Here is a 25,504-nt window from a genome sequence, read left to right on the forward strand (position 1 = left end):
AGTGTTAAAACTGTTCATCTCATATAATTTGATAAATTTCCCTTAAATATAAAAAAAGGGGATGAAAAATGTAGACATGTCCAATTTTCTAGGCTGTCATAGATTGCCTCCTTTTCGTAATTCAACTTAATTATTAAATTTGGGGAAATTGAAAGCCACACCGAACCAAAACTATATAAATTAGAGCACTAACCCATCAAAACTGGTACCCCAACAAAGCCAGCTGACCCGAGGAGGCCTTAGGGAAAGCTATAAAAATTGGAAAAAAACAACAGAAAAAATAAAACTGCAGGACCGATGGGAACCAGGGGTTCCTTAGACCCAAACTGGGTATGCCACAGGCTCCGAGCTGGCTCGGGCATTTCATGCCAGCTCGCTGGTTTATAAAACACCAGTACGACCGACCCAGGGGGCATAAATAATGTGACACTTTGAACAGTGTTCTATAATAGCTAATATCAGCCGTTCCAGAGGTCCGACAGACTTTGACAACCCTGAGTGGAGTTCAAATCATGCTTTGTTTACAAGAGATGGCTGAAATTGCGGCATACTGATCAATAGGTTATCGAAACGGAGTAATGAACAATGTTACAATCGCAGCAAATCTTTTTTGGTGAGCCCTAACCCCCTCTTTAACTCTGTAGAGTACATCACAACTGAAAAGGCGGCCATATAAATACAAAACCTAAAAACAATCCCATAGATGTTTGCAAAACTAAAACTGTGGGAAGCTGTAGAAAAAAGCAGCACCCCTTCTGCATCTTTTCCAAATCAAACATACCCCAACCTTTATTCTGGGAGGGGTGGGGATTCCCAACCTTTTTTTCTTTGACTTCAAATTGGTGCCATTTGAATAGAAACAGATGACTTCTTTCTTGGCCAGAAATCCAAAGGCTGCATTTTTTAAGATATCAATCTGTTGAAAATGATACAAAATGGTTAACACTTCAATGCAGGATGTTGGGTTTGCTTGAGGAGCTTTCTATGCTTAAGGCGATCAAGTAACAAGGAAAGAAATACGAATGGAGTCTCATGTGGGTGGTTTGTCACAAGGGGGAAGATAAATTTAATGCAAGGGACGCCTAAAACCATAGTCCATTAACATCATTGCTGACCAATGAAATGACGGATGGTTGGTCTGGAGGATCAGGCTCTCCATCCCCATCCATCATGTCATCTGAAGGTGATAGCCCCCAATTGTCTGAAAATACACCATAGTCCCATGGGCTTATAGTATATTTTGCCATCACTGATAAATTATTTTATATTTTCATTGGAAATAAAGAAAAGAAGACGTATATGACTCCCATAAACATTGGACTTACATCTTGGGTGGGGTAGGCCACCATAAGCAGCCCCATATCCATGCAAATTCTGCAAAACAAGATCATAAGCCACAATGCTGGCGGAGTTTGATGGATGCAACTTTTCTAAAAACCCAGAAGTAGCATGGGACAACTTCAGAAGCATCCAAGTGCTTTAGATTAAGGGTAGGTTTGTATAAAATGCCCTCCTTATACTATGTAAGTAAGGGACACTTCTAAATTTTGTCTGAAGATGTAGTTCAAGCATCGAAAACCTTATGATGGCTTGAAAAATCTATTTCTATCCTGATCTATACAATATAAAATTCTAAAAATGATACACAGATTGAGCAATATCTACAAACACTAAATTTGGATAAAGCATATCTACAAACATTACACTTGGACTGAGCATATCAACAAATATTAGAAAATCTTGAAAATAGATGGTTAAGATAATTTGTACAATATACATCTTGAGGTCGAGATAACCGAATTGAAAAGGGTTTTCCAACATCATAACAGTCTCTTCTAGAAGAATTTTGAGGTGCACTACACTCCAATGGAATAAAGTTGACAAGTAATACAAACTTTTGCTTCAATCTAATTTTTGCCTATAATGTTGTAATGGTCTATTCTAGGCAACAGTTTATTTACAATTTCCCCATGCCATGAATGACTTTTTACAGACATACCTCTTTCCTTTAATGTAAGTGGGGTTCTAGAAAAGATGGTGGCTAGAGAGAGAGAAACTGAAACTGGGTTGAGCTTTTTCGTCCCTTTCTTTTTTTTTCCTCCTATAACAGAAAATTGGGTTGTCATTTCTTCTGCGTAGTTGTGCTTTGGGAAAATTACCTCATTCCCCCGATGTCAAAAGAACTCCACATTGAAACCCCAATTGGAAACATCCTCACACTACATACCATAATAACATTTTTTTCCATTTACCCCTGAGCCACTTCTCAAAGACAGGACAAAAAAACCCATCCATTCTCATTCTCGAGAATGCTGCCATCCTGATTTTCTTGGTGGATTTTTTGAACTCTTCTACTGCTTATCTTTTCCTTTTGTTTAGAGAGACAGAAATCATATCGGAAGGATTTTCCCTTAATTTTTATCCCAATTGTTTGCAGGCTCTAATGCTTAGAGAGAAAAAAGACGTTGCCTCAAAAGCAAGCATAGGACGCCTTAGTGGCGATCGGAGATTGATGAGGAGGAAAAGAGAAGAGAACCCAAAATTCAGTATGAAGCGCCTCCTATAGCATGGGGGTTCCATGTATGATGCCCACTTCACTTGCACATCAAATCAAGCGAGAGAATGAAAGCAAATCTTCATTTGATCATTCTAGATAAAGTTTGAGAGTTTGTCCAAAAACTACATGGATTGCCTCGATACCATAAAAAAAAGTTTTTTTTAAATCTTCTTACTGAGAAAGTTATTGAAGTTGGTCTCAAATTTTGTATGGGTTGCTTTCATTGTTTCAAAGTAATATTTTTCAATAGTTTTAGAGAGAGAAAGCAGACAAAAACTACATGGGTTTTAATCACATTGACTGAAAGAGTTTTTTTTATCCTTATAGAGAGAGATGGGTTTCACTCATTGATATGTTATTGTTAACGGAGTGGGGAATTTGGAAGCGGCTCTCTCTCTCTTCCCTACAAATGCAGGTGACCCAAGTCTTGCTGATACTTCCAATTCTCATTCTTGCAATTAGGAATGCTTTCTGGTATTCTCCTGTTGACTGGTGTCTTCCGCACATGGCCTAAAAGTTGCTGCTTGCTTTTGGTGAATCCTCTTCCTCTGGAGACTTTCGGTGATGTCACAATACCACGCAGGTAAAACTTAAGGAATCCTCTGTGGTTTGGGTTAGAAAACTACTCATGGGCACTCTTGAAATTAGTAGAGCTTCTCTCTTTGTTGGAATTATTTTCTTTTGATTACTGATTCAGGAAGAGAATAGAACTTCTCTCAAGAAAGAGAATGTTGGGAGAGAAGAAAGCACGGAAGAGATACAGAGAGAGAAGAAAACAAGAGAGAACAAAAAAAGAAGTGTTCAATTTTTTCTCGTTCATTGAGGGGCAATTTTGTCCTAAAAATATTTGTAAAGTGGCTGGGGGTTTTGATGCGAGAAAAAATATTCACAAGGTATACAGTGTTAAGATTTTTCCGACAGGGGTTCCCTTGTGTAGTATGCTTCACATGGTGGTGACTACGTAATTCTCCCTATTTCTAACCAGTTTGTTATCTCCAGTAGTTCTATTTCAACTCAATAAAGTTCATGTTTCTCTACTTGCACTCAGAAATAAACATCATTTTTCAATCAAACCCAACAGACTTAAGTCGTTATAATATACTAAACAGATGTACTCTTCATATACTTGTCAATAAAAACGTTTCTTATATGAGAATTACATAAAAATTCAGTAACCAATATTAGAATGTGGTTTACTAGTGAAAGTATGAAATGGCCAAAATGTCCTATCTTTCTACGGAACATTTTTGGTCCAAAGATTATGTTGCAATATTCTCTGCAAGAAAACTATCTTTTTTCAAACAACAAATCAAAATTGTCATCTCCATACTTCCATATAAGTTGCCCCTCCTCTGCGATTATCCTATTCAGTGTTTCAAAGAGCGGACCGTCCAGCGCGTGAGCGGCCGCCTAGGCGACCGCCGAGGCGGATCTGGGGGCCTAGGCACATCGCCCTGGCCTAGGTGCCTAAAAAAAGCGGTGCTTTCTGGATGCCCACGTAGGCACTCAAAAAAAGCGGTGGTTCCTGAGCGGCCGTGTATGCGCCCAGGAAACCGCCTAGGTGGGCTACCTAGGTCCAACGCCCTGCACAGAGGTGGAAATTGCTTTCGGTGGTGGCATTTTTTGTCTTTTTTTTATACTAAAGGGCCAAAAATGAGGGTTTTCAGTTCATTTAAAACCTAAAACTTATTGTAACCTATTTTAGAGAGAGAAAGTCCCCAAAAAACTAGTTTTTTGGTGATTTCTTTAACGATCGAAAGGTTTCTAAAAGTTATGAGAAATTGATCAAAACATCACCCATTGATATTAGATTTAATTTTTTATGTTTTATAAATCTATTGAGGGTTGTTTAGAAGATTTTGAGTCCTTAGAAGCATCTTTAAGGTGGAAGTTTGGATATTGAGCAATCAAACTCAAAGTGACTTTTTTTTTATTGCTTGTATAAATTGCATTATTTTGAAATGTCTTCTTCGGGATCTAATAGGAATGGTGATCCCGGTTGGAAATATAGCTACAACCAAGATCCTAATGATAAAATTTGCATAAGATACAATTTTTGTGAGAAGGATACAAAAAGGGGCATAAACCAGTTTAAGAAACATCTTGTCGGTATCAGTGAGGATGTTGCCCCATGTAAAAAAACTCATGACGCTGTTAAAGAGCAAATAACCAATTTTTTGAATATGGTAAAAATGAAAAAAGATGAGAGATTTGCCTCCATAGCAGAGATTAGGCCTGGGGTTCGAGTCAATTATGATGACGATGATAGTGAAGAGGATGGGATTGGGGAGGGATGTCAAGAGGTAGAGGTAGAAGTAGAACAATTCATTATTAGGGGAAAGGGAAAGGGAGTTGTAATTCGTTCTAGTTCTAGGAGTAAGAAGCCTTGGGTTAGAGGCCCCATGGATAGTTTTTTTTCTCGGCCTGACCTTGAGGTTACAGGAGAGAAAAAAAAGAAGCAAACCACCATTGAAAATAGAATGAAGAAGGAAGAGAGAGATAGAGTTGCTTATTATCTTGCTACATGGTTTTATGAGGCAAGCATTCGTTTCAATACCGCTCACTTAAGCAGCTTCTATGCTGCGGTAGAGGCAATTGGCCAATTTGGGCCAAGGATGAAACCCCTAACCCCATATAAGCTTTTAGAGCCTCTTTTGAAAAAGGCGGTGAGTGTCACGAAGGAAGCTGTAGAAGTTAAAAAGGATGCATGGGCTCAGTATGGGGTTTCTATTATGACTAATGCTTGGAGTGATAGGAAGAGAAGAAGTTAGATGAATTTGGTTGTGAATTGTCCTTTAGGGGCTACTTTTTTAAGGTCTATTGATGCCTCTGATCATATCCATGATGCCCATTACATATTTCAAGTTTTAGATAAGAGAATCAAGGAAGTTGGGGAGCATCATATTGTAAAGGTTGTCACAAACAATGCTACTCCTAATGTTGTTGCAGCTAATTTGTTGCGCATAGCTTATCCTAGAATCTTTTGGACAGCATGTGCAGTATTGTATAGACCTCATGCTTGAGGCTCTTGGCGGTTTAACCGAGATATCAAGTGCAGTGAAGAAGGCAAAGTCAGTTACAAATTTCATTTAAGGCCACTATCTCACCCTCAGCATGATACGTAGATTTACAAAGAAGAAAGATATTGTGAGGCCTGGGATCACGGGATTTGCGACCTGGTACTTATGCTTAGATAGCATACATTCGAAAAGAGTCCAATTGAGGCAAATGTTTAACTCGGATAACTAGAAAGCATGCAAGTGGTCCAAGGATCAGGTTGAGAAGAAGGTGAGAGATACTATCCTTTCTAAGCCTTTGTAGCGAGGGGTGAAGGGCACTATTAAGGTATTTTTTCCTCTTGTCAAAGTCCTTCGCATGGTTGATAGTGACAAGCTTTCTATAACCTATATATATGAGGCTATAGAGAAATGCAAAGAGAGATGGCCCAAAATTTTGATGATGGTGAGAACTGCTACAAGCTTGTTTGGGAGATTATTGATGAGAAGTGGGATAGGCATCTACATCGGCCACTGCATGCAACTGGTTATTATTTGAACCCAGTTTTTTTTGTGTTGACAAGGATATACACACAAATGACACAATTATAACTGGATTTAATAAGTATGTAGATGTACTAGTCCCTGATCCTGATATCCAGGATATGATATGCGCTGATGAGCTGATAAATTACAAGTGCTTATTAAAGTCTTTTGGGAGTCCAATGGCGATGAGGCAAAGGACAAAAATTGATCCAGATAGTAATAATATTCTTACAATGTTTAAAAAAAAGGACCGTCCGGCGCCTAGGCACCCAAAAAAAATTTCCGTACGCCTGGTCATGGGCGCCCCAACACAGGCGGCCAACACAGTTTACGATTTTTTTTTTTTTAACTTCGCCCAAAAGGGCAAAGGGAGTCATTTTAACCCCCAAGTTTGTATAAAATAAGTTTAGGGGTTTATTTTCAAACCCAAACTGAAAAAAAAACAAGAAACCCTCAATCTTAAACTTATTTATGAGAATCTAAAGCAATTGCTGAGAATCGAAAATACTTCTTGTGGATTGAAAAAGTTTGTTTTTCTGATTGAAATTATTTTTAGGGTGCTATTGGTGGTATCAGAAGACTTTTAAGTTGATTCGTAGCTCGACTGAGATAGCCAACATCGAAGATCAGAGATTGGATAGAAAAGGTCAGTCTGTAATCTTTATTTGAGATTTATTTTTTCAATTTGAGGTGTCTTCTGCGGGGTCTACTAGAGGTGGAAATCCGGGATGGAAATATTGTGTTAACACGAATAAGAATGACAGAAATAAAATTATGTGCAATTTTTGTAGACATGTTTCTAATGCCGACATAAATAGATTTAAGAAACATCTTGCCGGTATTAGAGGTGATTTCGCCCCATGTAAAACGTCTCAGATCTTGTAAAGAAATAAATTTTGGAATACATTGAAGCTAAAAAAAGTAAAAAAGTTGCAAAAAAAAAGGATATAGTAGAATTAAAGTCACAGGTTCATATTTTTTATGATAATACTGAAACTGAAGAAGAGGATGATGAAGAGGGGGAAGAAGAGGTAGCCATGGTTGGTACTCAGAGCTCGCTTTTGGGTCTAAGAAGGCTCGTACGAGAGGGCCTATAGATAGTTTCTTTACAGCTAGCCCTGAGACAGTAATTGAGAAAGGTAAGGGAAAGGGGAAAAAACATGTAACAATTGATAATAGGTTTAAAAAGGAAGATAGAGCCAGTGTGATTCAATATATTGCTCGGCGGTTTTACCATGCGGCCATTTCTTTTAACACTACTAGTTTGAATAGCTTCCATACAATGTTGGAAGCAATTGGGCAATTTGGGCCAGGTTTGAAAGCTCCAACTCCTTATGAGAGTGAAGAGCCACTACTGAAGAAAGAAGTCGAGTACACTAATGAATATCTCAAGACTCATAAGGAGGGATGGGCTAAATTTAGGGTTTCTTTGATGACAGATATGTGGAGTGATAGGAGGAAGAGGACTAACATGAATTTATTAGTAATTGCCCCACGGGTACAGTTTTTTTGCGCTCAATCGATGCTTCCAATGATGTTCATGATGCGCATTATATATTTTCTTTTATTGATAAGGGTATTGAGGAGGTTGGAGAGGAACATGTAATTCAAGTGGTCACAAATAATACCGCTCCCAATCTAGCTGCAGGTCATTTGCTTCAACAAAAGAGGCATCGCATATTTTGGACTCCTTGAGCTGCACATTGCGTAGATCTTATGCTTGAGGCAATTGGTGAATTACCTCCTATTAAAGGAATTATTTTTAAGGCTAAGGAGGTTACAATCTTTATATACAGTCACGTACTTACCCTTAGCATGATGTGCAAGTTTACAAAAAAGAGAGAGCTAGTGAGGCTTGGGGTCACTAGATTTGCCACTGCCTACCTTAGTCTACAGAGCATGTATAAAAGGAGGATCGCATTAAGGTCTATACTTGCTTCAGAGGAGTGGAGTAGGTGTAGGTGGTCTAGAGATGCCAAGAGAAAGAAGACACGAGATATTATTTTTTTGAAATATTTTTGGCGTGGGGTGAAGCATGCGATATTAGTATTTCTTCCCTTGGTGAAGGTCTTGCGCTTGGTTGATACTGATAAGCCCTCCATGGGCTTTATATATGATGCAATGGAAAGGGCTAAGAATGAGATTGCAGAGAATTTGGACGATAATGCAGCGAGTATGCCCCAATTTGGGAGATTATAGATGATAAATAGGATAGGCAGCTCTATAGACCATTCAGAGCAAACATCTGATCCTAGGAGGGCCACTCAAGCAACTTCTTCTGCTGGTACTTCACGGAGGGAGATAGAGGAAGAGGAGGCAGATTCAGAAGAATCTGTGGAAGAAGAGGAATATGTTGAAGAGGGTGATGATTCTAATGATTACGACCTCAATTCTGATGCAGATGAAGGCAATGAAGATGATGATTCTGATTCTTGTTGATGTCTTGATTGTCTTCTCTCTTCTTTTAAAGTAACTTTAATACTTTATTGCACCACCTTGGTTTAGGCTTTAGACATTTGGAGTTTGAACGATTTTTATTTAGTTATATGGTTTGTAATTTTTTTGCCTTTTTGGACTATTTCGTTTGTGGTTTACTGGTTTTTCTATAGTTTTGGAAGTCAATTTGTTGATGACTTGGAGACTTGGAATCTTGGATGTTATTATGGTTTATTTTATGGATATGGAATATGCCAATATGGAGAATTTTTGAATTTGAGAGTTGGAGACCTTACAGTAGCCTATTAGCCTTTTAAATGTTTTGTATGGTTCAAATTTTGGAATAAATTACAAATTTTGACACAAACATATGCGTATATGTGCATTTGGATAACAGCTATATTAAAAAAAACTAAGAATATGCACCGCAGGGCGCCTGAGGTTCTGGGCGCATGCCTAGGCGCTGGGCGCCAGGCAAGCCGCCTAGGGGCCACCTAGCGTTTTTTGAAACCTTGTATTCTTAAGTTCATCAAGTTCAAGTAATCAAGTTTCATTTTTATAATTCTCTTATTTATTTATGATTTTATTTTATATCTTTGCAGCTAATTGGTGGAGCCAACATGGGTGTAGTTCTCCAAATTTATAAAAGTTGACCATTCGGACCTTAAACCTAACCACTTCCTCATCCGATTGTGAGCGCAATTGGAGTACTTTTGAAGGGATAAGGCCGTAGTGGTAATTTGTATAATTATATTAATAATACGTGAACCATAGATTTTAATTAGTGTCATTTGAATTTGTTAGATTCATACAAAGAAAAGGAACAGGCTTGAATCAAAGAGGCTCAATGATCTAGTCTATGTCAAATATAATCGATTCTTAAAGGACAAGTTTGCTAAGAGAGATATGAGAGACCACATCAGATCAAAAAATATGGACAATACTATGGAGTGGTTAGTTGATGATGATGAGGTCGAGGGGCATGAAGGATTGACATGGAACACGGTCATGGATGCCTTAGGGACATCAGCTGACCCTCCTAGGGCCACTAGATCTTCTGCACAGAGAAGAGGCAGATTCAGAAGAGACGGAGGAGGACGACCAATATGTCGAGGAGGGTGACAACTCCGATGAATATAATGCCAATGCAGCTGACCCTAATTTTTCTGATGATGAATGATGAATGTTGAATAATTATTAAATTTTGAACTTTGATTGAACTATTGTCTATTGAAGATTCTTTTGAGTCTTCAAGTATTACTTTCATTTTTGTTTTCTACCTCATGATGGTGTAATACTGTAATGTGATTTGTGGATAGTGGATTTGTAGTTCCACTGGTTTAGTACTATTTGGTAACTTTGGTTGGTTGGTAAATTTTAAGTTTTAATTGGATATGGATTATAGACCGACTTATAGTTATGCTTATGGAGTGTGTGCTAATATACAGTACACTTTGAATTCTGATGTGCCCTAAATACCTAATTCTTATATTTTATACAATATATAACTGTAGAATCCTTTTTGAATTCAACTGGGCCCCTCAGGTTCTAAGCGCCTGCCTAGGAGCAAGGCGGCCTGGACCCCCCGTGCCACCTAGGACCCACCTAGAGCTTTTGAAATACTGATCCTATTAAAATACAAATTTGGCCTCCAGTATCAGCTCAGCCTTCTAAAAGAACATCAATCCAACATATCATTGATAACTCTAGTTGGAGTTTCACTGATCTTAGTGAATTAATTCAAAGAAAGCTCTGTATAAATTTCCAAGTATCACAAGATCCGAAAGAATAAAACATGTAGGTAGTTTTCTGGAGAGAATAAGCATGGTGTTTCACTAGGATACCTTTGCCAGGTAACAAAAAATTCAATGCATAAGAGGCAAATAGACTATGGTAAAATAGACAATAACGGGTTTGTAAAGCCACATCAAAGAGAAACAGGATAAGTACCTCAAAACCTCTTGAAGAATCCGCAGCCCCACCAGCATAGAATCTACCTGCAAATCCAGTTTAAGATTCCAAGTGTCATGGAATGACAAATACTTATTTCATAGACTACCAAAACAAAACAAAAAAGGAATCAATTTTGTTGCAATAAATTGACAAAGAAACATATACCATAAATCCATAATCCAATGGAGCATGGTGAACCATACTTTAAAGGGGCTTCCACTGCCCATTCCCAATGATGGCTGGTAGAGACCAACTATACCCAGATGCCCTTTCTCCTCCCCCCTATTCCCCTGCTACTCCCCCCCTCATATCAGCCAAGGTGTGGACCGTGTGGTACCCCTTCATTCCTCCTAAACTACAAATCTTCAACTGGCTGGCCTCACTTGAAAACGTGTTGACAGTGGTCAGTGGATCACCTTCAGAGAAGAGGTATGTCATACATCATGTGCCTTTGCAAAGAGCAAACGAACGCCCAACTTTTTCTCCACTGCAAACTGGCTACCGATATTTGGGGAGCCACTCTACAGCTTTTTGTGCTCTTTTGGGCTACCCCACCCTCCCTCCCTTGCCTCTTCAACATGCTTCAGTTTCTGCCGTGGCCCAAGGCAGGCATCTTGCTATGGAAGGCGACCATATCTGCTACCCTTTGGGTATTATTGACTGAGTGTAACAGCCGCATTTTCAGAAGAACTAGAGCCACCTCGGAAGGGGCCAAGGAGCACATTAGATCCTTAGTGACCTTCTGGCCAAGAAACTACAAACGGTTCAAGTAGTTTTCATTGGTGGATTTTTCGCTTAATTGGCAGGCGTTGTTACATCTTACCACACCAGGGTGAGTTGTGCTGTTAGATGGCAGCCACCTGAACCACGCCAACTTAAGCTTAATTTTGATGGTTCCTCCCTTGGCAACCCTGGACCAGCTGGAATAGGGAGCATATTCAGAGACCATGCGGGCAATTCCTTCCTTTCCTTCTCTAAGTCAATTGGCTTTGCTTTTGCTCGATGGATTAAGGGCATTCAATCCCAGCTGTTCTCGGAAGGAGGGGATTCTAAAAGTGTCATCTCCTGGGCCTCAGGAAAGGCAGCCCACCCGTGGAAACTAGCCCATATCTTCCACGAGACCTTTGAGATTAGCAGGTCAATCACAACTTTGTGGACCCTCGTCTGGCATGAGGCCAATTTCCTCGCTGATGCCCTTGCTAAGAAAGGTGCATCGAGTCCTAATGTTGGTGGACCCACCTGATTTAGGATCTCACTCAGTTTCTTCCTTCATTCTTTCAGAAACCAAGGATGTATAAAATTTTCGTGTATCCCTCACTCTTTGGGTGAATTTTTGTATAGAGCTCCCCTGTGAGGGAGAATATTTTTGTACTTGTACATTTTCATTTTATTAAAGTTAACCTTCTTTCAAAAACAAAACAAAAAAAAAATAATGTTCCACTGGGCCCTACTGCGTGTTAATCTCTACTGCCCATCAGCATGAACAAAAGCTGGGTGTCCATTGAACTACATATTATACTCCAATGGATTATGGTATATACTTAATATAAGCCATGTTACCTTCTGCATATCGAGCAGGTGGCATTCCATAGAACTGCATGGGAGATGCTCCAGGAGGAGTCCCATGCATCGATGCTCCATAACTGTAAAAGGTGCCAAGCAATGTAAGATAAGCAAAAGAATTTAATCAACAGTTGTAGGGATTGAAAAAAACAAACCAACATCCAAATTATCTCATTCTAGTAACAAATAAAATTATCTTTATAGCGAGAAATAACCTTGAGCTTCCAGTTGGATACATGCTGTCCAGACGGGTACGAGGATGCCCTCTCAGATCAGAACTATATAAATCCTCACCCTGCAAGACTCAAGACCCAATAAACTCATTTTTGCTTTTTGAAAAACATCAATACCTAAGTTATTTCAACTAGGTGCCTCTCACATTGTGCACTCGTCAAGTAAAGATAAATAACTTACCAATGCAGGTAGAGGGCGTTTGGCTCCTAGTAATGTATCCCTATAATCCTGAACCGAGGAAACTGCAATAGCAGAAAATTTAAAGGTAAAAAGTTGGACTCAGACAAAAATCCATTTTTAATAGAAGTTGAATATTAGAACCAACACGTCACGTTAGTAGTAAGTAAAAAATTTTACTCATAACAAAAATTCATTTTTATTAGAAGTTGAATATCAGACACAACAGGTCACGATAGTAGCAGTAGCAGTAGCAGCAGCAGTCGTAGGAGGAGGACGAGGAGGAGCAGCAGCAGCACCAGCAGCAAAGGTGGTAGGAGTGGTGGTGGTAGTAGTAGTAGTAGTAGTAGTAGGGTAGTAGTAGTAGGGTAGTAGTAGTAGTAATAGGAGGATAGTTTATGCACCCAACAATTTTGTAACTGCACCTAGTGCACCAGCTAACTAGTCACCCTCCCAGTAACCTTTTGCATCAGATTCTAATTGATAACTTTCTAGCTTTCAACATCACAGCGGCTTGCACAATTATAGGACTTAGGACACCAAATTTTTGCACTCTCACACTTCTCTTTGTCCTTCTTGATCCTCTTCCATTATACCTATTTATCGTCTTTCACTCTTTAACCACCAAGCGGCAAGGATAGAGATAGACCTTTCATCCCCAAAATCCTACCTTAGTATTTATTCCTCTATCTACAAATACAAAAGAAATAGAGGGAGATTTCCTTATTTCCTGAAACCCATAGTCATCTTGCCATGATCTTGATGCACTTAGTTTCTTTCTGTAGAATATGACTGTCTGGGATGAAGCCCAAGGAATTAGAATTCCTCCATAGCTTCTATCTAAACAAACCAGAACCATGCAAATAATTAAGATCAAATAATTAAATTTTATTTATGATTCTGAATATCGAGAGAATAGGTTTCAGTTTATGCAGGACAGTAATGGGGTATTTAGTTAGGTAGAAAGCCCCCATGTGAAGATAGATCCATGTATATGGCCAGAAGTGAAGATAGATCCATGTATATGGCCAGAAGTCAGTGGTTTAATAGTTAGATCTATCCTTAATGGTTCGAAGATATTCTTGTATGAGATTGAAAACATGTGGCCTTCATTGGGCGATGTTGATTTTGGGTGTTCTGATCTCCCTCCCTCCAGAATCGTGGTCGTGGAGTTTGTCTTTATGAGTTCAAGAAGGCTTTTTTCTCATGGGCTACGATGTTTAAGAAGGTGATGGGCAGCGCCAATGTGACCAGGGGAGGATGGTCGCCTAGACGTGCTGCAGGAGCCTTGGTTTTGAAGAACCCCACACGCATACATATGCACTCCAAACACACGTATGTGCATCAAACATATATGTGCATGTTTGCATGTCTGAGTTGAACTTTACACATTAAAAAATTCCTTAAATCCCCCAAAAACTCCTCTTCTAACCTATCTTGATAGTTCAAGATCAATCCTGGCCAATAAAATAGGATTTGAGAAGATTTCTCGAAGTTACTGGATTTTTTTTACCTCAATCAAATTTCAGATGCCTTGACTTTTTGTTACTTTCCCCATGCACTGAGGGTGATCCATGGGTAGCGAAGGAAGGCACCTCTAAGTTCGAGGGTTCCTGGACGCCTAGGAGGGCATCTTAGACTAGGCAAGGTGTCCGAGCCCCTTCCCCACCTTGAGACAACGCCTAGGAAAGATGCTTTTCATACAATGATGTGCAACCATTAAATTGTGAATATGAGATCAGAAAAGTCCAACTGCATAGGACTTAATCCCCTCCCTCTTGTTCTCTCATTAAGAGGAAGAAGATGGGAGCCTCTCACTCCGTTTCTCTCCAAGGGGAAGAAAATGAAGAAGGGAACCTCTCTTGTCTTTCTATCCTTTACAGGCCCAAGAGTCAAGAGCAGTATCTCTTTCTTTCTCCATCCTTCCCAGGGAAGAAGCCTAACGGTTTGGAAGTTATGAACCACTTTAAAAACAACAGCAGCAGCAACAACAACAATAACAATAATAATAATAATAATAATAAATAATAATTAAAACAGGAAACTAACGAGCCTGAACAACAAACAAATTGGAGACCTGTGAAATATACAGGAAGAGAAACCATTTTCTAGTGAACCTCTAAATAACAACAAAAATCTTTAAGGAAGTGTTGCTTTTTCGGGGCGCAAGAAGGCTCTCCTTGTCTGATCTGCTCAAAACCACTTCTGTTGGACACCTGGCCCAGCTGTGTCCCAGTCCTAATCCATGGACTATCCTTCATGGTTTCCTTTGCTGATTTGGCTTTATAAAATTCTTCACTTCTAACGTTCAAACAGAATGCAGTCTACAGTAGACATGGCTCTGGGCATGGACCATACTGAGTTGACTCATCTGGTCCAAAGGTTTGGCAACATTTCTTCATTGAATACTTGAATTTGAAGCATCCATTTCAAGCCATAATATCAGTCATCATGCCATGCAGACGAGTACCAAATCCAGATATGGCATTGCCTTGGAATCACGTTCTAATTTCAAATATTCTGCCAAGTGAATTATCCCACAGGCTATCATATGTTGTTTGCAAAGGTTATAATTGTAAAACTTTTAAATTTTTTTGGCACACCAAACCACGAGAATGCTAATAAATACTTCTCCAAAGCATAGGAACTTGACTTGTTGTTAGTAAACTTCGTACATCATAAAGAAGTAACTTATTCAGTTGATTCATTTGTAATTTTGAACAAGTTTGGAAATTAGAAGTTTGAAACTTAAAAGAGTTTCAATCACAATTAGACGTTCTCTAGTGAAACTTAAAATTCACTAATATGACCCAGTAAAACATGCAAAAAACAATGAGTGATCATTCATACTGAGGATAGACTCGACTGCGCAGGCATACTAAACTTTTGAGCATCCCACGCTTTCAAAACCCTGATAAACAATAAGAAACGTCCATTCTCGGTAAGAAAAATAAATTACTTGCACTTCTATTCTCCTACGGCTCAACTTAATAGCCCTTTTGAACAAATAACCATTTAAAATTGAACAATAAATTCATTAAACTAAGTTTAAAACTTCAAATAGCAATTCATTGTACTAAGGAATATTGAATTCATGCCACAATAAAATGACATCAAAGTCCAGCTAATTTTAAGAAACCCAACAGAGTTTTCCATAAAAATCGAACTGTCATGACTGCGTTCAAGGAAAAAAGAGAGAAAAAGAGGGTCCATCTTTCAACCAACGAAATATAACATACCTCTGTCTGCACTTAATGGATCTCGTCTCCAGGATGCCTGCTCCCTCAAAACCTTTAGAATTTCATCAGTTGTAGAAGAATTTGTATGAGAACCACTGTTTAGGTTGCTTCCTCTACTAACAAATTTTCCTTTGCTCGAAGGAGGATTGGACTGTGTATAGCCTGGTCCTATATTACGAGTCAGATCACAACAAAGTGTGCTTCTATAGTGCTATAAGTATGTTTTTTGTGGAATAAGATCCTTTCACAATGTTATACGATAATATGAAACAATGAAATTTACTACTGAGGTGCATTACATGTTGGAAAGAAGATCATATTTTCCTAAAAACAAACCCAAAATGTCATATATTTGAGTTTGCTAAACTGAATACATGGTTTCAGGCGAGGGCGAGGGTTTATAAAAAGCATGAGCAAAAATCTAAATAAAAGCACAAGATAAAAGCATCATTCAAAATAAATGAAAAAAGAATATGAGAAATTTGAGCAATTCCAAAAACAGATCAGATGGAAAAGCATGAATTGCATAAAAAACCATTGTGTACATGATCATTATGCAAGGAAACAAAAGAAACCGAGGAATAAATTCTCCACCTCAAAACAAATTTCATTTTCCAATGATACTTTGACTTTATCGGAATGCACTGTAGCACAGCGGAGTTTAATTCTGGAACAGTTAGGGAGATAGATTTTTTTTATTTTTTTATTGATGCTGTTAGTTATGGAGATAGATTAAAGCAAGAAAGCACAAAGAAATCCACGATGACAAAAACATTTGGCATCAGCAGGAGTTTGACTGCTGGTGAATGATTTTCACTTTTCAGTTTTCACTGGATGTGCAAGACTATGGGCCACAGTAAGTGGACCACAATTTGAAAGGGTCTATTGGCATGGAGCCACTGATGGACCATGGTGTGTGCACACAATTTCAAAAAACAATAATATCAGAGTTTACCATGACAAGCATGGACAAGTCAAGCTACACAGAACAATATGACATTTTCCTTAGCTCAACCTTCTTCCCTTGCAAGACTAATTAAGTGGATTCAATCACAACAAAGTCGAATAAAACATTGATTTTGGAGGAGACCAGTGTTTTCCAAGATAACTCAAAGGGACTAAATAACATGCTATTCATAGCTTTCCTCCAAATCGAGGAAAGGTTTTTAGAGATATCAAAGTTTTCGAACTCGGCTTGGCCACAGAACTCAGCTATGGTGTTGCCGAGTTACTTGGACAATTGCAAGTCAACTTACCTGAGTTTGTGCCGAGCTGAGAAAAAGCAAAAATCCAAAACAAAAGCCTTAAAAATTGCTAAAAATAGGACAAATTTTAAAAATGATAAACAATGGAAAAAGTATATAAAATATGAGAAAAAAATTTCAAAAATTTAAAAATAAAAAAAGTGAAATATCAATTTCTCAAAATATCAGAAAAATAAAAAACACGAAAAATCATTTAAAAATCACAAAACCAGAAAATTTATATAGAAAACTAATAATAAGTCAATCATAACTGATCTAATTAAAGATTAAATCAATTGTAAATCCATTTTAAACAATTTTAATCAACTTTTAAAGACCACAAGTTTGGGCCTTTGTCTTCTTTTTCTTTTCTTTTTTTGGTTTTGGGGGTTGGGGGTTGGGAGTTGGGGGTTGGAAGGATGCAGGGGAACTCGTGAAATACACTCTATTGAGCCCGAGTTACTCGGGCAATACACTCTACCGAATCCGACTTACTCAGGCAACTCCAAGTCCACTTGCCCGAGTAGTCAATGTCAAACCACAGTTGCTGGAACCTTGAAGGAAAGGTCACAGACCCGCTCTGGAAACTCGATACCACGATTCCAGCTTGAATGGAACATGAATCCCTATATAGTAATCCTCGTCCTCAGTGAGTTTGAACATCGGTTCTCAAGTGTATGATGCTGTGCATATGATGTTCTCTATTCGGCACTTATTCATATGCACTGATTCAGGTTCGTGCCCAATAGTACTGTGAACCCACGCATCATTTGCGATCCCTTAAAACTTGCTATTGCGAATCCTTTCTCATTGAACCGTGCTTCCCTGTGACACGGATCCTGCTCCCTAGATATAGGATCGTACAGATGATGATCCTAGCCACAAGGAGCTTACAACAAGCCACAGTTCTGCGGACCCGAGCCAGCTCCCGCTCCCAGGAACGCACCTGACAACTATGAGTCACACAATGAGAGAGAGAGAGAGAGAGAGAGAGAGAGGAAGGAGACAACCAAAGCTTATATTGGTAGAGAGAGCAAAGAGGTAGAACCATCTAAGGAGAGCTCATCAGCAGCTAAGGTGGTCACTAGAAATTTAAGGCAAAACTCAAAATCTTGGCCGCAAATCCCATTTTCTGGATTCTCTGAAACATTTCCAGTGAGTTTTTGGATGGATCTTCAGCCATTTTCATGCCATCATCAACAAAAACAAGGCTAAAAGAGATTCTTGGACCTAGCCAGCCATGGGAAGGGTAAAGGTTAATTTTCAGGAGGCATTTTCACTAAGCTTTGTACACAGGTGGAAGCCATTATTTCACCAAAAGCTGTACAATAACAATTCTAGAGCTCCATTTCCACCAGACCCACTTTTTTTTTTTTTGATACTGTTAACTGTTCAACCAGGCCGACATTAACATTCAAAAAAAAAAAAAAAAGCAGGTTAATTTTCAGGAGGCAATTTCCAAGCCACCATTGCACAGAAAGCTCCACAACACTACTTCTAGAGTTCCATTTCCAACGGGATCACACTAACATCACAAAAAATTACAAAAAAAAAATACCACTTAGAAGGAATGTTACGTAGGGGAAAAAATTTTCTAACAAAGCACACCATGCTGAAAATCTTAGAATATAATTTTCAGGAACAGATAATAGAAGATCACAAAAATAAAACAGGAAGATGGATAATGAAAACAAGGTGAAGGATAAGATAGGTTTCTAAAATAATAAATCTGAGAATCCATTAGAAAAATCACTGGAATCAAGAGAACCTTGACAGAAAAGGTAAGATCAACTAACAACGACTGGAAATTGGAAAATCAGAAAATGGAGAACAGATGCCTTCTATTACATAAAAAGGATTAGTAGTTAACCCGTCCTGTCATCAAGGGGAAAATAAGAAACTAGGTCTCAGAAAAGCCTGAAGACAGCCAGAATCATAAAACATCCTAAACCTGGCCAGAAAAATAAACAGAGAGAATCCAGTTAATTTTTTAATACGTTAAATGAAGTCAAATAAAGATTTTGAAAATAGAGATGGCAGAAAATTTCACTGGCCAAGAACCAAGAAGGTTGCTGAAAAGACAATAAGAGCTGTATTTTGTCAGATATGGAACATCAAATGAGCAAGACAAAAGTGTCAGGCATCCGTCACTAATGAACTTGCTGTTTATTCCAGTAATGGCCAGGAAACCAGAAGCTTGCCAGGAAACAAAACAGCAACGCTAAAGTTAGCTCAAAGCATACCAGAGGAGCTCAGACATAAGCTTAGATTCAATAGCCGGTGTGTGTGAAGAGGTAGATAGAAAGACAGAGAAGAGGTGGAGAGAGAAAATAGGTTGGCTTGGCAGAAAAAAGGTAGAGAGCGAGTCATGAGAGAATGAGAACGTCGATTTTGAGAGAGAGATGTGAATATCAAGTCGTGCGGTAATTCAATAAAGATAATGGATATCAAAGTAAATTTATCATGTCAAAAGGAAGAGGAGGTGGATAACAGTTCATTTTTTAAACTGAGATGGGGATCATAGGGTTCACAAAAACCCGAGATACTAACTGGACCACAAGTTCCAGAGGAGGGGACAAAGTCATTTTCTCATGATTTAACCAGAGCCATTTTCTCAAATAAGTTGAATCCTATTGTTATTGACACAGCAACATGCAAAAAGACAATGAAGAAACACAAGGAAAATCAGTGAAGCAGTTATCAAGGAGAATATTCTGAGATACTCACGTTGTTGGGATGCTTTTGGTTTCGGTTTGGCTTGTTCCTCATTTGTTGACTTTGGTTTACCCTTCGGAACAGGCTTTGCAAGTGACACCTTAATATTCACCTGAAGAAAAACAGAGACACAATATCCGCTTTGAGTAGACATGCCAGTACGATATCAAGATACAAATAAATTTCTCAATCAATTATGCTAAACCTTTGAACCCTCATCAAATATTTCATCCTTAGGGAATGCCTCAATACAAGCAAGAGCAGCCTCGCGTGTAGTGAAATTGACAAATGCAAAATCCTTCCGCCTGGCTGAGTAAATATTTCGTGCAAGAACAACCCTTGAGATCTCTCCATACTTCATAAAGTGTTTCCTCACTTTATCTTCTTCCCAGGAAGATGGAATTCCCTCTGCATACACTGATTTTACCTGCAGAAGGTTGAAGCATTGATATTTGGATTTTCTCCCTCAAATGAAGACCTGGCTTTTCTACATCAGTGTAGATACAAAGGAAAACAATAGTATATGGAACTTGGAAGCTTTTGAACAAGTTGCTATCTTGCATTTGGACTTGTTTATAAAGGAAAAAGAGCAAAACAAAACCTTCAGCATTTCTTCCTCATCTGGATCATTCAAAGGATCAGCCCAAGAAACTTTAATATTTCTGTCTTGTCCAAAGACATCCTTCTTCTGAAGTATCTTGAAGGCATTCAGAGCATCTTTATTCGTTTCAAGCTCCAGGAATGCAAAACCACGGTTCATATCAGAATTATTTAAGTCATTCATAACTTTAACCATAGAAATGTTCCTAATACCAGCTTCATTCAACAATTTTATGATCTGGTCCAACCAAAAACAAAAGGTTAGATAAGCGTGCACGATTGAACTTAATAAAAAAACTAATAAACAGGGAAATGATTTTACATCATCTTTCTTCCATTTCTTGTCAATGTTGCCGAGAAATATTGTATCATTGTCCTCCATGGCTGCGGTTCCACATTGCTTTCCACGGACCTTGAATTATATCAAAGAGTGCAGATGAAGACGCATATCAAGAAGCTTGATTTTGATTTTCTAAGAACTCAATTTCGAGAATACCGAAAAAAATTGGTAGACAAATCAATTTAAATGAGCCAATGTAATGTTTGCAAAGTTTTATTTTTGTCCCACATCTATTGCTACACCAAGGATGAACATGGAAAACAAAAAGTGGCCTATGGGGGTGCAATATTTTGGACATTTACAAGCTAATATTGCACAGCCCCCCCTCTTAAAATGAGGTTCAAAGAAGGGGGTGTATGGAATTTATTTAAAAATAATAATAAGAGGGTAGATGCTTCAAGAATCTAGGCAAAACCCATGGGAAATAGTTGAGTTTGTGTGTGTGTGTGTGTGAAAGAGAGAGAGAGGGCGCTTCAATGTGAACTAGAGAAGTGCCACAATTTGTTTCAACAAGAAATCCATAAAACCGTGTCGTAAAAAATTTCGGTAGGAGAATTTTCAGCATTGTTTAAAAGCAAGGACAACATACGGTTCCACTATGCAAACTAAAGGCAGAACTTATCTTTCATGCGTGGAATATCTTTACATGTTAAAATCATCATTGCCCACTACAAAGGATAAAAAATCCCCACATCCAAGATATTATTACAGCACACTGATAAAAACTTTTGCTGATAAAAAGATGTACATAATTGATGACAAATGGTTACATACCACATTTGGATGTGCTTTTCTTCAAGTTTATACCAACTTTTTTGTAATATTTTTCCCATGTATAGAAATATTCAAGTTTTGAAGATATTGAACAATTATCAATTGTTTTGCATGACCTGGTTTCCATAAATTTCTCATGGCTTTTCCAATTGGAAACACCCTTCCTTATAAGCAACATCATCTTCATCAAGAGAATGATAAATACATTGAAATAAAATACATGTACAATTACAAATTTAAGGATAGGGATAGGTACATAACCGTTTGCTGTTTTCTAGTCCCTGCTCCCCTAGTTAGAAAATCAGTGACATAAAAGGCAAATCTCCAAGTAGATGACAAGAAGAAAAATCCAGTGATTCCTTAAACTCAAAGGTTTACTCCATATAATCATGCTGCAGTTATCTCATACCTCATCCATCTGTCGCCATTCATGGAGTCAATTTCCACTATGAATGGGTAAAAAGAAATATGACGAGAAAAGTTGTAACATAGACAGAAAGGCTCTAGCATGAACCTCATTCCAGAATTGCTTCCTATTCAACATTCTCAAATTTGCTCTGGAGCTTGCTGCAATTTCGCTGAGGAAGAGATATTGTTGGTAGTAAACTTTTTTTTCTTCAAAAACTTTGGTATCTCAACTCCTTATGACAAGGACATTTTTTTATAAAAATAAAAGAGCAAATATATGGAAATAAGAAACAACTCAAAAATAGAAAAAAGCAAGTATTTCAGAAAGTTTTCATTTGAAAACCATGAAATAGAAGCAGTCAAAAGTTTACCTATCTTTTCCTTAAAAAAGTAAAACAACCCAAAAAGTGAAACATTGGGGCTTCTGTCATAAAAATTTTATTGTAGAAAGTTTTAAAATGCCCATAGTACCCAAATTTTCAAGCACACAAGCATATGCACGCACAGAGGTACACGAACGCACGTGCACAGGTTATCCCTTCTAAACGCCCACCAAACTAGGTTACTTTTTAGAGCCTATTATAATTAAAATGAATGTATGGCAGACGTGATTGGGTCAATTACCTTTGGCTCAACTGAAAGACCCAAGACTTTGTAAAGCTTTCACTTAAACAGCCTTATCAACAAAACCAAAACAATTTGAAAACGATGTTAGAAGAGGACATATATCTACATTGAACTATTGTATTCCTTTAAGGAGACCTACTTTTGAATACACTAGATTCCAAATTGGCAGCTTCCACCACTCAGTAGTGGAGTTTGAGCTCACAACTCCACTATGTCCTCTATCAAGGGTCATACCATCAGTAGACCAAAAGTCATCGTATCTTTCTCACTACTTCTATCCATATCCATTTGGGCCTTCCCCTTGCCTTTTTAGAGCCTCCCACTTGAACCAAACTGCAACTCCTAACCGGCGTTGTATTAGGCATTCTTGCACATGGCCAACCCACTTAAGTCTACTTTCCCTCATCTTATTGCCTATAGAAGCCACACCCAAGTTCACTTGTATGAAACGTAACTTATATGACTTCCCCTATTAACCCTTCATAGAACCTTCCCCTATATTTTATCTGGCTCTTCAACCCAAGGGTTTAAAAAACGACATAATACACCAGATTATTGGCTGAAAGTCTGTGATCCTGCCACTGTTGGACACATTTCAAAGCCAAACACCTTTGAAATCCCTTCAACACTAAGTACAATGAACTCCTCCAAAATTTGCCCACGTAAGGGGTGGGTGAGGCCCAAATATATGACAGGTAGAGAACTAACCTTACATCCCAAGGTCTTCATCACAAAATAGAAGCCGCAGTCCCAAAGTCAAAGTCCAATCTTTAGTTGCTTGTAGCACCTAAGGAACATCATCTAGTTGTCCACCTAAATCTATAGATGAACCACAAAACACAAAGGAGTGCCCGACTAGCAGAACAAGACAAGGCAGCAAGCCATCACGTTCCACCTTAATAAACTACACAGTTAAGCTGCATCTATGAGGTAGCCAAAGGTATTAGGACATTGTATCTAAAATGGGCAAATAAGAGCTATGTGCTTCAACCCTCTCCCATTGCTGAGATATGCCTTAGAGAATCATTTCACCATCACATAAATATCATGGGGCAAATAAGCAACTATCTCCACTATTCATTAGAACAGTCTGTCAAAGTAAATAAACCCCCATACAATTGTACGCCTTCTCCACAAATACTTTGCATGTGTTCTTAATGCTCCTGACATGTTACAGGAGCACCAAAATCAGACCTCCCATATTAAGAGTGTCAATACCAACAGGTCACTGGAGCACCAACAAGTTCGTACACTCTTGTAAGCTTTCAAGTAGTTGTCGCCAAATTTTGATGCAACCTGTTTTTTTATGAGCTTTTCCTTTAAATTCCTACCAAAGTTCACTGATTTAACCCAAATTCAAAAACTATGGACTGTAAGCTAGCATCTGCAATTAGTTATTGATTTTTCCACATTTTTCCTGAACTTAAAACGTCCAAAGTAATTAGGCTCTAAAGTAAATTGCCGAGCAAATTATAGATGACTGTAGTATTTTATATCATGTCCTCCAAAAGTCTAATTCCGTTCTGCATATAATAAATAAAATTTATTTTAGTTATGTAAACATAGAAAAATGAAATTCATCATAGACATGTATAGGAAAATGAACAAGAATAAAATGGAAATGATCAAATATCAAAGAGAAAGTCTAAATGAGAAAACCCATCAAGCCATAAACTCAAGATTTTCTGCCACTTTTCGATACAAACAAATCATATGGGTTAAAGAAAGTAAAAATCAAGGAATGCCCCAAAAAAAAATTGAGTAAGAAAAAAAATTTATAAATTCAATTGAACTTGGAAAATATTATACCCTTTACAAAAAGAAAATGTAACGGATAAAAAAGAAAGAGAGGAATTCATCAGAATACCTCAACTCTTGCTAGCTCAGTGACAGCCCGCTTGGCCTCAGCTGCATTTGAATATCGACAAAATGCGTAACCTTTGTTCCTCCCAGTCTCACCGTCCATCATGAGCCTCAATTCAACAATTTCACCCACTTTCTCAAAAACTTTGCGTATATCTTGTTCAGTCGCATCTCTGTCTAAACCCCCAATAAAGATCTCAGTCTTCTTCTTCTTCCTCCTCTCTGAAACCTCAGATTTTCCAGCTAATTCAATTCCTATTCCCATGCTTTTCTCTGTGTCCACTGCATTTTCCTCAAATTTCTCATCTCCCTTCAAATTTTCCACTGGTTTTTCTTCTTCATTCAATTTTTTATCTCTCCTCAAATTTTCCACTGGTTTGTCTTCTTTGATTTCAGAAAAAGCCCTTCTATGGTCCTCCGGTACACTAACCCTAGTTGAATCGGGCTCCACAGACTCCACATTTTGAGGTTCTTCTGTGGTCTCTGGTGCTGCGGTTGTCGTTGAAGCTTCTTGGGTTGATGAAAGGTTTGAAGAAGGAGATACCTTTTTGCGCCTAACTTTAACAATGGTTTTGATGATCTTCTTCTTCGTGGTTTTGGTGGTAGTTTCGGTGTTGGCTACAGAGGCCTTGGCAATTGTTTCAGGGGCTCTGATAGTGGTTTCAGAGACTTTAGAGGTGGTCTCATATGCTATTGGGGTGGTTTCAGTGGTGGATTTAACAGCGGTTTCAGGGGACTTGGAAACGGTTTCAGAGGCTTCAAGGGATGATTTGACAGCGGCTTCAGGCGATTTGATGGTGGTTTCAGAGTACGCTTTATTAGTGGTTTCGGAGGCTTTCGCGGCGGTTCCAAGTTTGTCCTCAATGGCGGGTTCAGAAACTTCGATGACGATTTTAGAGGCACTCTCGATATCTGTTTCAGAGGAATTCTTGGTGGTCTCAGAAGCTCTGGAGGCGGTTTTAATGGCGGTTTTGGGGGTGGTTTTCCTTGCAGAGGTTTTAGGTGTGGATTTCGCAGAGGCTATTGACGCGTAAGAAGAAGCTCCTACAACTCTTCTAGGAGGCATTTTACAGAGATATAAACCGAATACCTAAATAATACCTAAATTCCAAAGCCCTCAAATCCTGTAATGGAACCCCAACTCTGAAACCCTAATTCTCTGAACGACGAACCAGAGTATCGAGAGCTGCCATTTCATGTGCCCTAAGAGAGCGCGGGAAGGTTAAAAATGG

At 38.4% G+C, this 25,504-nt stretch overlaps 1 protein-coding gene across 8 annotated transcripts; it reads right to left on the reverse strand.

The window, feature by feature from the left end:
* Positions 1–531: 531 nt before the first annotated feature.
* LOC18421546 (uncharacterized) lies at positions 532–25,487 on the reverse strand. 8 transcript variants are annotated; one of them, XR_016052054.1, is made up of 12 exons: positions 24,277–25,487; positions 20,583–20,672; positions 20,262–20,498; positions 19,866–20,087; positions 19,673–19,772; positions 15,702–15,869; positions 12,466–12,527; positions 12,267–12,346; positions 10,654–12,131; positions 10,486–10,532; positions 1,326–1,374; positions 532–916 (listed from the first exon to the last, which is right to left on the reverse strand). XR_016052054.1 is itself a non-coding variant. In XM_088861975.1 (12 exons), exons 1-12 carry the CDS (start codon positions 25,336–25,338, stop codon positions 912–914), a joined length of 2,199 nt encoding a protein of 732 aa, XP_088718101.1. In that variant the 5' UTR covers positions 25,339–25,487; the 3' UTR covers positions 532–911. The 8 variants fall into 8 exon arrangements, 7 of the variants coding, with proteins under 7 accessions (XP_088718101.1, XP_020523129.1, XP_011625443.1 ...); XM_088861975.1 differs by having other exon boundaries at positions 12,049–12,131; positions 15,702–15,863; XM_020667470.2 differs by having other exon boundaries at positions 1,326–1,430; positions 12,049–12,131; positions 15,702–15,863.
* Between the last annotated feature and the right edge of the window lie 17 nt (positions 25,488–25,504).

Source organism: Amborella trichopoda, chromosome 3 (genome assembly GCF_054954075.1).
Source record: "Amborella trichopoda isolate Santa Cruz 75 chromosome 3, AtrichopodaSantaCruz75HAP2 v2.0, whole genome shotgun sequence".
NCBI classification, from domain to species: Eukaryota; Viridiplantae; Streptophyta; class Magnoliopsida; order Amborellales; family Amborellaceae; genus Amborella; species Amborella trichopoda.